The sequence below is a fragment of the Filicampus tigris genome, chromosome 13 (genome assembly GCF_054856515.1).
Source record: "Filicampus tigris isolate MCC_2025a chromosome 13, RoL_Ftig_1.0, whole genome shotgun sequence".
Classification (NCBI taxonomy): domain Eukaryota; kingdom Metazoa; phylum Chordata; class Actinopteri; order Syngnathiformes; family Syngnathidae; genus Filicampus; species Filicampus tigris.
In genome coordinates, this window is record NC_141229.1 from 3480613 (window position 1) to 3494196 (window position 13584).

Below are 13584 nucleotides of genomic sequence, written 5' to 3' on the forward strand. Positions count from 1 at the left end.
CACTCTGCAAGTCAGATCCAAACGGTTGGATCTTGACCAAACGTCTTATGTGTGATGAATGTCCCGTGTGCCAACTGGCAGAAATTCTATAGATGTAAGCCTCCAAAGAACGCTCCCAAACCTCAAAATTTTTGAGAAATGACTTTGCCGGCTTTTTTTTTAGAGTCCCCCCTGGGTCATGTTTGCATGCGCAATGAGAACGATCCCCTTTGGAGGATTTCTTTTTTTTTTTTTTTGCAAATCCTCACAAGCTCATAATCTATTGGGGGATTATTCAAGATTATGACTAAGGTCGTCATTAGGACTTGGCTCTATTCATGAGTCACAGCTACAGCGACAGAGGCAGGGAACGAGTCCTGAGAAGGAAGATTGTTAGTAGTCATGCGGAAAGAACTATAAGGGAAACAAACTGGCTGCTTTTTTGTTTAATTTCTGTGGAGGCAGAGAAATGTTAGCATCGTCACCTACAGGAGAAAAAGAGAACGTTTTATAAGTGCGCGTAAGGAGAAAAGCGTTTGGGCATGTTTTCCTGGCTTGGAACCCAAAAGATTTTTTCCTCTGGTAAAGAGTCGAAAGAATATCGGACACTACAAAGACGAAAGAGTGAGAGTCTTGATGTTTGGGGAAAAGTGGTCCCACTAGCACTACTTGCCTGTCACTAACTTGAGACTTGACTCACACTAGACAGCATCTTCTCTGGTCCTCAGAACCAATTTTAACGAAAAGTAGCAGGGTTTTATCGGCATATCTTTGAGAAGACGAGTTTGGATGAAGACGAAGAAGCGGAAAGCCTCGGTCTTGGTAAGGCAGAGTAGCTCTTGACGACGTAGTCCCACTAGCACTACTTGCCCGTCACGAACTTGACTCACACTAGACAGTATCTTCTCTGGTCCTCAGAACCAACTTTTACGAAAAGTAGCATGGCTTTATCGGTGTATGTTTAAGAAGACCGGTTTGGAAGAAGACAAAGACGAAGAAGCGGAAAGCCTCGGTCTTGGTAAGGCAGAGTAGCTCTTGACGACGTAGTCGCACTAGCACTACTTGCCCGTCACGAACTTGACTCACACTAGACAGTATCTTCTCTGGTCCTCAGAACCAACTTTTACGAAAAGTAGCATGGCTTTATCGGCGTATGTTTGAGAAGACCGGTTTGGAAGAAGACGAAGAAGAAGAAGCGGAAAGCCTCAGTCTTGGTAAGGCAGAATAGCTCTTGACGACGTAGTCCCACTAGCACTACTTGCCCGTCACTAACATAAGACTTGACTCACACTAGACAGTATCTTCTCTGGTCCTCAGAACCAACTTTAACGAAAAGTAGCAGGGCTTTATCGGCATATGTTTGAGACCGGTTTGGAAGAAGACAAAGAAGAAGAAGCGGAAAGCCTCGGTTTCGGTAAGGCAGAGTAGCTCTTGACGACGTAGTCCCACTAGCACTACTTGCCCGTCACTAACTTGAGACTTGACTCACACTAGACAGTATCTTCTCTGGTCCTCAGAACCAACTTTAACGAAAAGTAGCATGGCTTTATCCCGGCGTATGTTTGAGAAGACCGGTTTGGAAGAAGACGAAGAAGAAGATGCCAAGGTCTTGGTAAGGCAGAGTTGCTCTTGACGACGTTGTGGTTCTACATCTACATCTATTCTACGGCGGGGGTGTGCGTACGAGCTGCAGCGGCGGCGAGCACTAACCAGTTTTTGGGCCTGCGCGGGGGCCTTAGTAACAACATCGGAGATGTCAGCGTGATTGGGCGCTGAGAGGGGCCTGCCTGGGGACTTCTCTTTCTGATGGCCTCGAGGATCTGCGGCAGGTTTCGACTGTCTGACCTGCACGGGAGCGGAAGGCTCTTTCTCGGGGTTACGAGGCTCCTTACGGGCTACCTTACTGTCTTCCTTGACGGCGGTCGGGCTGCGCTTCCTCTGACTGCGATTCTGAGCCCTCAACTCTCTGACCTGCTGACTTATCTCCTGCTTGAGCCCCGGGTCGAGGGGCTCCCCGGGGTCTAGCGCAATGCGGATCTGGGGGACATGGCCGGAGAGGATCTGGGCGCCGACGGACGGTGTGCGTCTAGGGGTTTGAGCTCGGGGTTGGCCGTGGGAGGCCGGGGAGGAGGACGAAGGTGGCTGGTTGAATGACTGATGATGGCGCAGGTTAGAGCGGGGCGGGTTAACGCGTTGAACCTGTGCTTGCTGCGGCACCTGGGAGTCAAAGTCAGAGCGAGAACATGAACCACAAGGTAAACACAATTCAGGGCTTAAGTCCCAGTCTCCTGAGGATCCCAACAGTTCTCCTGTTGATGAAGATGGTTAGGATACGAGAAGGCCACCCGGTGTTACAGCGTAAAGCAAAAGGTTCCGAAATATCAGTCTAGACTGGGTTGTAGTCATGGATGTTTCTTCGACATGTTACTGACGCTCTTGAAGAATCAATCCAATTCTGGTTGATACGTGCAAAGGCATACTCACAGCAGGGCGTGTTGTGACTGTGTTCCTCACTCTACTGAGGCTCCCGGCAGTTTTTTTTTAACCCATTCACTGCCATTGACGGCTATAGACGCCAAAGTTCCGTTTTAACTGGGCTGGCAGTGAATGAGTTAAAGAATATATTCTGACTCCTGGATAAAGAGTGGACTGCCATCCCACTGCAGTGTAGTCGTTATTTGTAATAGTTCTTAGTTTACCAAAAAATCCCATGAATAGCACGCACCTGTGTATAATACGCCTTCACCAAATCACACTTAAAACAGCACTTCTCTGTACAATTGTAAAATATCATCCCTTGATTTGCTGGTCTCATCTATCATCAAAGATTCAAAACATAATAGTGTAAATGATTTTAAGATTTAATTACTGTTGCTCTACGCCCTTTTGGTAATTTTAGTAAACTGTTTTTTTATTACTTTGCTTTTAATCCTCTGTGTTCATAACTTCTTTTAAATGTTGTACTTGTAATTACAGTATGTGAAGCATATTGAGTTACCTTGTGAATGAAGGGCACTATGAATCAGTGATTCAATAATTTTTTACAACCCCTAGGTACTGGCAAACAATTAAAAGTGAAAAATGTACGGTATCACGGTCCAACACCCCCCCCCCACCCCCTCGCCTTTTTGGGATGTTTTTTTTTGGGGTCAATCATGGGATTTTACAGTAGTTATTGTTGTATTGGTTTTGAATTTTATCTTGATTTGTCTTGTGAGCTTCACAGCAGTGTGTGACTTGGCTATCCTGTCGCTTTGGTTCTGTGACACATTTCCAAAATTGGAAAATTCCAAAATATCTGGCCACATATCACCCGGAATGTCTTTGTGTGCTCATTTGGCTTTTTATCACATACCTCTTTCGCCCAGGCCGGTTTGTCATTGGGATTAACGACATCTTTGTAATGGTAGAGCTGTTTCTTCTCCGCCTGCCGTCCCTCCTGCTGCTGTTGCTGCAGTGACACCAAGTAGGCCCTCTCCTGCTGGAGTTGCCTCTGCAGACGCTCGGCCTGCCGCTGCTCTTCCACCTGCTTGCGCTTGTACTCCTTGGAGGGAAGAAAAACCGAAAGAAACGTTAAGCCATAGCAAACACACAGAATTCAGAAGGGGGATGAGCGGTTGAAAGAAGGCCCAAAGAAGAAGGAAGCAACACCAACTGAGGTCAAAAGTGGAATGAAACATTCTGTACATATGGGTGGGCGCTATTCACAGGCAATAAATGTGATTTAAGGTGCTTATCCCACAATATCATTTGGTAAAAATGGAAAGTAATGAGATCTAGGTGGAAACAGCTCGCGGTATGAGGCAGAGCCAAAACACATGCACACATGATGAAGGTCTTTCAAAGGATTTGGCAAATTATATTTTCCAAAAGATTGTTCTTGTACTTTGTGCTCTTCTAGTAATCTTAGTAAGCAAATTTTGATTCATTCACTGCTTGCTTGCTTTTAAATGTCTTTTGTTTGTAATTGCTTCATAATGTTGTACGTTATAAGTATATGAAGTACATTCGAGTTATGAGTTAACTTGCTTCTGAAATCTGCTAGCTAAATAAAGCCCAGGGCTCCAGACTGCCTCTACATGGTGACATTTTGCCACTAAAATTTAAGATAATTTTTCATCCAACCGTGACAAATTTGTTTTTGTTTTTTTTAATTACTTTCTTGAAACTTTTTTCTTGCTGACAAACAGAATATAGTAAAGATAATACCAGAAATATACTAAAAAGGAATAAAATCAGTAATCTAGTGAAAATGAGTGGGATACAATACAATACAATTTTATTTATATAGCGCATTTCATAACAGCTAGGGCTGTAACAAAGCACTTTACAATAAATAAAACAATCAGTCAATTCACAATTCGCACCCCTAAAATTTCAGATTAGGGGCCACTGTGCTCCTAGTAAAAAAAATAAATGGTCTCAGGTCCTGCACTGTGCTTTTAATGATATAAATTTATTGTTTACTGTCTTTGTTTTGTAATACTTAAGACAGTGTAATGACACCACCTAGTGGCCATAAACATATAATTAGACTTGGTGACGTTTGGAAAGCCCAGGTTTTTTTTTTTTTTTTGGAATATATATCCCACTCCTTCGCAGAGTACCTTCGCAAGGAGCAACAATCGTTATGTTAGGTGACTCCAGTATGCAACAGCCTACGACATGCCCGTTATCGTGCATAGAACCATTGCCGTGGACGGCTTCTGGCCAAAGCTAGCGGGTTAATGTGGCTAATGCTACTGAGCTAATGTGGCTAACGACGCGACCATTTAGACTGTTATAATTGCAGGATACAAGCACAGAACATGTACTTTTCATCGTGAAACCGGCGTTGACAAGAACATCAGTGAGAGTAATAATAAAGGGTAATTAGGAGGCCACTAAGCTCTTCGGAAAGAGGAAATGAGATGCCCAAAGCAACAACGGACTACTGGTAAGTTTTATATTACATAAATTAGTAACGTACATTAAATCCGCTGAAATGCAAGTATGCCTTTTTTTTACAATCTCTAGTTACTGATAAACATCTGTAAAATGTGAAAAATATTCCAAATTTTTGTGGACCCTTGTACAATACTTAATCACGGAATTTTACATTAAGACAAACAGCATGTAGATGACGCCAAGACAATCGCTTTATTACTTTGACCTCAAGACAAACTCCGAATCGAGGTTTTCTGTGAATAAATAGTCCAGCGGATCCTCGCTAAATCCGCTCCTGTTTAGTTAAACACAAAGGTATTTAATTCTGTTGTATGTATGTCAACACAGGTGTACACGCAGGTGAACTGAACCTCCTTCCACGGATTGGAAGAGCATTTCATTCTCCTGCCCACCACTATACTTGATGAACAAAGATACACTACTTGCAGTAAGTAAATCCTACGTTACACACCATTTAATTAAGCGTGAGTGGAAGTGGAAGTTCATTTCCCACGGCGCACTTAGCTGTGCCCAGTGTGAAATGAACACAAGCCAAACATCAACTTTTTAAGGAAGATGAGAACGGTACAAACTGCAGCATATCCCCCGTAATAATATGCTTGGTCTCAAGGTGGAGGCACTCAAGAAGCAGGCAAAAAAAACAAAATAAAACACAACAAAAAAAAAAAAACTGTGGGAAACCCGCTGAAGGATGCTGCACTGGACGTGTCAACATTGAGCCAGTTTACCAGCAGTAGCGCCTGTTCCTGTAGAAGCTGCTGCTGGAGAATCTCTAACTGCCTCTGCTCCTCTTCCAGCTGCCTACGGATATATTCCTGAGCAGCGTGCGAGGGGGGAAGAAAAAAAAAAAAAAAAAAACAGCAGCAATGTTGACAATTGTTAGCGTTAGCGCGAGTGGAGGAAGCTGGTCGGACAGTTGGACAAACTTTTGTGCTCCGAGAATTTTTTTTGATAGCATTTACATCACTCATTTAAGGTCTTTAAACACACTTTTCAAATCATACCAACACATTTAAATACATAATGTATCGAGAGAGAGAAAGCGCAACATAAATAATCATGCCCAAAGCTGTACATTATAAAACGAACCTTCAGCCATGGTTTTCTGTAGGCGTAAAAAGCAGGATTACAGAGGATTTCACCGTCAATCATCGTCAGCAAAAACTAAGGCGGGTTTGAAATACTTCCTGTTTTCACTCTTCTTCTTTCAAATTTAGTGCGGTAAATACAAAGCAGGGCTCGACACTATGACCAATATGCTCGCAAACGTTTCAGTGTGTGCTGGTAAAAATGTCAACCCGTCCCGCTAGCGCGAGTGCATGTTTTCAAGGTCCTACTGGTACATTGGGGGTGGGGCGCAAAAAAATAAAGCGCAAGCGCTCAAACTTACACCGCAGCACGGCGTGTAGTATAGACTACCTTTTTACCCTTGGAAAAAAGGCGAATGCCCCCTCGCTGCAGACGGACGACAAATAACGGCCGCTCAATTTGTTGTAAAATCTCTGATGGTTACCCCCCCCCCAAAAAGTGCGACCAAATCTTGCGCTGTTGCGACCAACTGAACAAGTTGTTAGCACCGGTGCTACCAGTGCAAAAGTTAGTTTAGAGCCCTGCATAGCATACCACCTACCAGTGGCCGACAGTGGAATTACACCCCCAAATTAATGGGAGGCAAAACAAAATAACTTGCATAAACTGCACCCCAAAAAAAAAAATGACGTCAAGCACATCAGAGTGGGAGAAACTTGAGGGTTCCATTTTCTATATTCCTGCAGAATAGTGCTGATGCCAACCTGTTCTCGTTCCGCGTGCCGCCGCTCCTCCTCTCTACGGAGCTGCTCCATTTCCTCGTAACGCCTCCTCTGCTCCCTTTCGTGCTGCTTCCTCATCTCGCGCTCACGCTGCTGCTGCTGTGGGGGGGGCACAGACTTTTGATTAGATCATTAAGGCTGCAATTTGAAAAAGAAAAAAAAAAGGCTTCCATTGGGTTGGTCTTTTCTTTATATACTGCATATGTATACTTTAAAGAGGTGCAATGGTTAATCGAAAACTAATTGATTATTTTCAAGAATCGAATAATCGTTTGGAGACCCGGTATTTTAAAAGCGTCCAAATCCTTGAAATCTCAGCTTGTTGACAGTAACAATGTTAACATTCTCAGCCTTCTGTGGTCCTTCATGAAAGCTGTTAACGTCCATCATTTCAAGGTCATTTCAAGGTCAACAGACTGAGTTTTCAGGCATCAATACACCCAAAGATGCACATTATAAAATTCATTAGAAGGCTGAAAGATCGAGATATTCAGTAATTGCTTTCTAAACAGCAGGGAGTCTAAACTTGTTAACTGTTTTTTTTTTTTTTTTTTTTTAAACTAACAAAACTTATCATATCACAATATACAGAAATACTTATTCCCTAAAATGTAAATTAGAAAATGAACAGACAGCCGTTGCTTTCTCAATGTGTAAAAACGCCCGGCAAAAGATTGAGATATTCAGTAATCTCTTATCAGCAGGGAGTCTAAAATTTTTTTTTTTTTTTTCATAATAAACTTAATTCATCATCTGACTATCTGCACCAATATTCATGCCCGACGATCTACATTATAAAAGTAACCTACAGTCATTGCTTTCTGACAATACGACGGACGGGAGAGGATTGCGCTATTCAATTCGTAATGTCGCTCATTAGCAAGAAAGAAGCAGCCGACTTTCAATTACTGAGCTTCTTCTTCTTCCTCGTCTTCCAAATTGACAGTGTTGAACACTAGTGTTACTCCCACCGGTGGCAGAAAGTGGAATTACACCCCAAAACAATCATCACATACAGTATACTTTAGAAATAATCGGCAGATTAATTAATAAATATCTGCTAAAAACCGGTATTGGCCGAAATAAATAAATCTGTCCATTTTTTCCGATTCTTCTCCCTGTTTGTAAAGTTACACAAATTCTAAAAGGACAGAGTATTCAAAAACAGTCAAATGTTCTGCTTGTAATTCATAGTTATTGTTTTGTAAGCCTTAAGGAACAAGAAAAAAAAAAGTTATTTTATTCATTATATATTTTTCATTACACGGCCGATTAATCGATTATCTTCATTTTATCCTGCCAAATATTGGAATCGGCAACGGTCTCAGAAAAATTCCTAAAAGTTGGGCCATAGCATTAATAATGGGCATGACTTATACATGAATTTTTGTAGGCTAGCCCAGTACCTATACACTCTCGAATATCTTTTGTCCACTTTATTACCAAAACTCGTTTTGTCGATGAATCGACCTCAAGCTAAAACAGTCCCTTACGGCGCGTTCCAAACGCTAACCTCCTCCAGCCGCCGCCGCTGCTCCTTCTGCTCCTCGATGCGCTTCTGCCTCTCGGCCAGCAGCAGGCGCTTGTGCTCCTCGTTCTGCTGCTGCTCCAGCTGCTGCCGCCGCTGCGCCTCCGAGCGCTCCTTATTGGCCAGCTGCAGGCGCAGGAAGTCGCGGCGCAGGGTCGACTCGCCGGGGATGTTGATGATGGAGCTTAGAGAGGACGGAGACGAGGCGATAAAACGGCGGGCAAGGTCTTCGCAAAGACCGCCGGTGCCTTTGCTTGTCGGCCGGCGCTGACCTGGGTTCACCCGTGTCCCTTTCCTCGTCCTCCTCCTCGCTGCCGCTGTATTCGTACTCGGTTTCGTCTGATAGGTTAGAGACACGCGCGGGATATAATGAGTCACCTGCAGAGATCAAAGTCTTCACACGCTCGTTCGGTGAAACTCAGCACGCTTCTGATGTTGCCAGACCCTCGCGCAACTCAACCGTTCCTTTCCACCTTGAGGAGTACAAAGCTCAAATTTGTCAGCGTGAAGCGCAGAGGACAAGGGCGCAGACGCCCCAAATGTCGACATTGTGCAACACGTGCACAAACAGAAAGTTCTACTGGATTTTCCAGCGGTATCTGGCAGGGATGTAACGATTCACTCAAGCTCCGATGCGATTCTGTTTTCGATTTTCAGTTCCCGATTTTCGATTCGATTCGATTTTTAAAAAAATGGCTACCCTGCTTGTCTCTGTCCACTAGTGTGGTTCTGCAGCCATCCACAAACGCAACACGCAAATGATGTTTGGCGCAAAAGCACAATTTGATCTGCACATTCAAAATGTGCTATGCATCTGGAATGAAAAAGCCTTTAGAGACATCATTTTCTAGATGAATTTAATCAATTCGATTTTTCGATTAATCGAAGCGATTAATCGGGCGAATCGATTTTAAATCGGTTTTCAATTGATCGTTACATCTCTAACCAGAACACATTTTACCACCAGAGATTTTGTGTAACGGGGCCCTAAACAGTTGGATTGTAACGATTCACTCAATCCCGGATTCAATTCGATTTTCGATTCGATTTTTAAAAAAAATTGCTACCATGCTTGTCTCTGTGCACTCGTGTGGTTCTGCAGCCAACCACAAACGCAACACGCAAATGATGTTTGGCGCAAAAGCATCATTTGATCTGCACATTCAAAATGTGCTATGCATCTGGAATGAAAAAGCGTTTCCAGACATCATTTTCTAGAGCCTCAGAGGAGATCGAGCCTTTTCTGTCGCTGGTCCTTCCCTGGAATGACCTCCCATTGGTTGTTAGGCAAGCTGTCCATTTTTAAAACCCAGTTGAAGACATATTTCTTTTCTCTGGCTTTTGATCAGACCTGAAATTTTCGGCTCTTTTCCGGTGTCAATTGTATATAGTGTTTTATGTCAATTTATTAGCTTTATTTATATTTTAATTATATTGCAGTTATGTCTATATTTATTAATACACGTACCACAGCCTTTTATTGTTTTTGTTTGATTTATCGTATTGTAAAGTGCTTTGTTACAGCCCTAGCTGTTATGAAATGCGCTGCATAAATAAAATTGTATTGTATTGTATGAGGCTTGTAAGCTTGTAACAGATATTTACTCGAGTAAGATCTTGGAATTAACGTGGGAAACAAAAAAATATTTACGTATATTTTGAGTCAAAGGCATAAATGACTCTTTTCCTGTAAAATACAACTGCTGAGGAGATGTGAGGGAAAAGAGAAACGACTTCAAAAAGAAGGAATTTTTTTTTTTTTCCGATACATCATCAACCGGCCTGCGGCGTTTGTGTCGTGAAACGATTAATCTGCTTGGTAATGACGCAGCAGCAGCGTGTGTGGCGAGGCCATCATTCGCCGCGTTGAAAGCGGAACTGAGGTCTGTCACTGGATGTTTACTGCGTGACAAAATTGGAAGTGTGTAACGTGGTCCTCAGGGCTCCGCTGCTGCAATGAGTCTTAAAAACAAGCTTGTTTTCAAAACGAAAGAATCCATTTTGCTACCACCGCCTAACGACGCCTTGTTTCGATTTGTGTATTTTTGCCCATTTCTTAGTGAGTTTCTTTGTTTACGCTGAACTACCAAACATATTTCCAGACTGATTTTAGAGCAATTTTCATTTCACACTCCCAGAATGAAAATGATTTCGGAGTAATCCAGGAACTGACCAGTTTTAGGGCGACTGATTTTTGAGAGTCACCTCCTTCCAGAGTCCCTTTAGAAAATGACTGATTCTAAAGATAGTTTTTTTTTTATTCCAGGCTTCCTCTTTTTTCATTGACTGATTTGGGGGTCAACCTGGGCCAAAACCTTTTAGAAAATGACACATTTTAGGGCATTCTCCTCATCCCGAGTTCAGCGTAATCTCATTCCAGACTCCCTTGAGAAAATGACACATTTTAGAGCAGGGGTGCCGAACTCCGGTCCTCGAGGGACGCCGTCCTGCCTGTTTTCCATCCTTCCCTGCTGCAACACACCTGTTTCAACTGATCAGCTCATCAGCAAGTTCTACCGGAGCCTGTTCCTGATCCCGATCGTTTGAATCAGGTGTGTTGGGCGAGGAAACCTCTAAAACATGCCCGAGGACTGGAGTTCGACACCCCTGTTTTAGAGCATTCTCCTCATCCCGATTTCAGCCTAATCTCATTCCAGACTCCCTTGAGAAAATGACACATTTTAGGGCATTCTCCTCATTCTGATCTCAACGTAATCTCATTCCAGACTCCCATGAGAAAATGACACATTTTAGAGCATTCTCCTAATCCTGATTTCAGCGTAATCTCATTCCAGACTCCCTTGAGAAAATGACACATTTTAGAGTAATCTCAATCCAGTGTCACTTCTGAAAATGAGTGATTTGGTGAGAAGAGCACTTATTCCAGACTCCCTTGGCAAAACGACTGATTTTAGGGCGATCGCTTGAATGCAGACTACCTTGAAAAATTTTAAGAGTAATCTCACACCAGCCTCCATTTAGAAAGTGCCTTTTCCATTCCATCATTTCCGATTCGTCATTCGCAGACCCCCTTTTGGAACACAACACATCTTTGAGCCATCACTCCATAAAGCAAGACAAGCTTTCAACGTGTCACTTTTGGAAAATGAAAAAAAAAAAAAACGGAAGCTGGCTCTCACCCCTCTCGCCTCGCTTCTTCTTGGTGCGGTCGATGTGGTCCTTGAGCTGGATGCGGACCTGCCTCTCGTTGGGCAGGTCCCTGATGAACGGGTGCTTGAGGAGCTGCTCCGTGCTGGGCCTCTGGCCGTGGCTCTTCACCAGGCAGCTCTCGATGAACAGCTGGAACTTTTTCGACCTGACCACGCCGCCGTGGCGACAAAGACAGTTCGGTTATTTCTGCGCTCATGCCCTGGAGTATCAGCATGGCCACTGCACCGCATTAAAGCCGAGATTCAGAGGAAAAAGAACTAGGAACTCGAGATTTGCGCATCGTAGACATTTTTCTTGCATTTTGCACCGTGGGATGAGATTCAATGAAGTGGATCATGATTAAAGTCATTTGGTTTCTTTTTTTGGGAAGCCAAAATATTCAAAATGGCTCCCAGCGTGATGCAGCCGCTCGATGGGATTCCTCACCATTTCTTTGACTTGAGTCTCGGCGCGGGGTTTCGCGGGATGAGGAAGAGGGCTCTCATTGGGTGCATGTCGCACAGCGCTGCGGCGTCACACATGAAACAGCAGAAAGCAGAATAAATTCTTATCAAAAAAAAAAAAAAAATCAGGCTCTCACTGGATGTTGATGACAAAGTTTGAGTGTGTAAAGTCATCGTCAGGGCTAAATTGCTGCAATGAGTCTTAAAAGTGAGTAAAAAAAAAAAAAAAAAAAAGATTTTGTTACTACCGCCTAAGGATGATTTGTTTTAATCAGTGTGGATTTTTTAAATCAATGTTTTGCAGAGTATTTGCAAACTCATTTTCGAACAATGTCTTTCCAGACTCCCTTTAGAAAATGACCCATTTTAGAGTCAGGTTATTCCAGAGTCCATTTAGAATCTGTTTTAATTACAGATTCCTTTTAGAAAAAAATATTTACTTTGCAGTCATCCTATTGCAGGACCAGTTTAATAAAAACACAGACTTTAGAGCATTCTCCTTATTCCAGACCTCTTGTTGGAAAGGACTGATTTTCAATTTTCTCATTCCATTTAGAAAATGAGTTCTTTTAGAATAATCTCACTCCAGACTTACTTTAAAAAAAATTGATTTTAGAGCAATGCCTTTTGTTAATAGTCATCTCATTTCAGAATCACCCAAAAAACACACACAAAAACTTGACTTGAGAGTAATCTCCTTTTTCCAGATTCATTTTAGCAAATGGCTGATTTTAGAGTCCAGATTCCCTTTACAAAAAAAGATTAATTTTAGAAAAATCTCAATCCAGTCATCGATTATAAATGACAGATTTTAGAGCAATGTTATTCCAGACTACCTTTAGAAAAGGACACAGAATCACTTAAAAACAAAACTGACTTGAGAGCAAACTCCTTATTCCAGACTCCTTTTGGCAAATGACTGATTTTGAAGTATTCTTCTCATTCCAGACTCCCTTTACAAAAAAGACCATTTTTAGAGCAACCCGAATCCAGATTTTAGAGCAAGAGTCCCTTTAGAATATGCCTGATTTTAGAACACCATACTCTCATTCCAGAATCCCTTTAGAAAATGACTTCTTTTAAAGAAATCTCTTAATTCCAGAATAACTTAAAAAAAATAAAACACTGACTTTAGAGCAATCTCATTCCAAATTCACTTTTCTGATGAAAAAAGAGAAATGTTCTCATTCCAGAGTCCCTTTCAAAAAAATGACAAGCGGCAGTGTGAGTAATCTTTTTTTTTTTTTTTTTATATGTGTGCAAAAATCCTACTAAATCCTTACAACAAAAACAGTCTTTCATGAAAATCAGCGGCAAAAAGGAGTCCTTTATAACCAATATAGACCATATAAGCCCTTATAGCGTGGACGGTGCTTACGTGGTGCCCCTTCAGCCATCTCAATGGCCGTGATGCCCAGTGACCATAAATCGCTCTGCAACCAGAACAAGATATTAGTCCGGAGGGTGACCCCCAAGGCATGAAACTCGTCCCGCGCGAGGTCGTCCAAGCACCTTGAAATCGTACGTTGCATCGGGATTCTCATCGCAGGCGATCACCTCTGGCGCCATCCAATATGGCGTCCCGATGAACGTGTTCCTCCTCCCCACTGTGCGGTCCAACTGGGCCGAAACGCCAAAGTCCACTACAGGGAGAAGGCACCCGGAAGTCTAAACTACATTTAAATGTGCAATCATTTCACATATG

General features: G+C 42.7%; 1 protein-coding gene and 1 long non-coding RNA gene across 11 annotated transcripts in view; one reads left to right on the forward strand and one right to left on the reverse strand.

Annotated features, from left to right (window-relative positions):
* tnika (TRAF2 and NCK interacting kinase a) overlaps nt 1-13584 on the reverse strand; it is a 60185-nt gene that overhangs the window by 14749 nt on the left and 31852 nt on the right. For 4 of the 9 annotated variants that reach the window (XM_086049566.1, XM_086049565.1, XM_086049570.1 and 1 more), the window contains exons 7-15: nt 13392-13522; nt 13258-13312; nt 11863-11941; nt 11406-11581; nt 8538-8604; nt 8251-8449; nt 6720-6836; nt 5655-5741; nt 3335-3523 (exon numbers count right to left, since the gene is read on the reverse strand). In XM_086049566.1, the coding sequence (XP_085905692.1) occupies nt 3335-3523; nt 5655-5741; nt 6720-6836; nt 8251-8449; nt 8538-8604; nt 11406-11581; nt 11863-11941; nt 13258-13312; nt 13392-13522 (1100 nt within the window). Of the gene's footprint in view, nt 1-1689; nt 2197-3334; nt 3524-5654; nt 5742-6719; nt 6837-8250; nt 8450-8537; nt 8605-11405; nt 11582-11862; nt 11942-13257; nt 13313-13391; nt 13523-13584 lie in introns of all 9 variants that reach the window. The other 5 variants (XM_086049568.1, XM_086049569.1, XM_086049572.1 and 2 more) reach the window with 3 other exon arrangements.
* Nucleotides 4521-13584, forward strand: part of LOC147137171 (uncharacterized) — a 49472-nt gene continuing 40408 nt past the window's right edge. Inside the window, exons 1-3 of one of the 2 annotated variants that reach the window (XR_015089296.1) lie at nt 4521-4915; nt 5254-5353; nt 11292-12034. This is a non-coding gene — a long non-coding RNA (uncharacterized LOC147137171). Of the gene's footprint in view, nt 4916-5253; nt 5354-11291; nt 12035-13584 lie in introns of those variants that run through there. The other variant, XR_015089297.1, reaches the window with a different exon arrangement.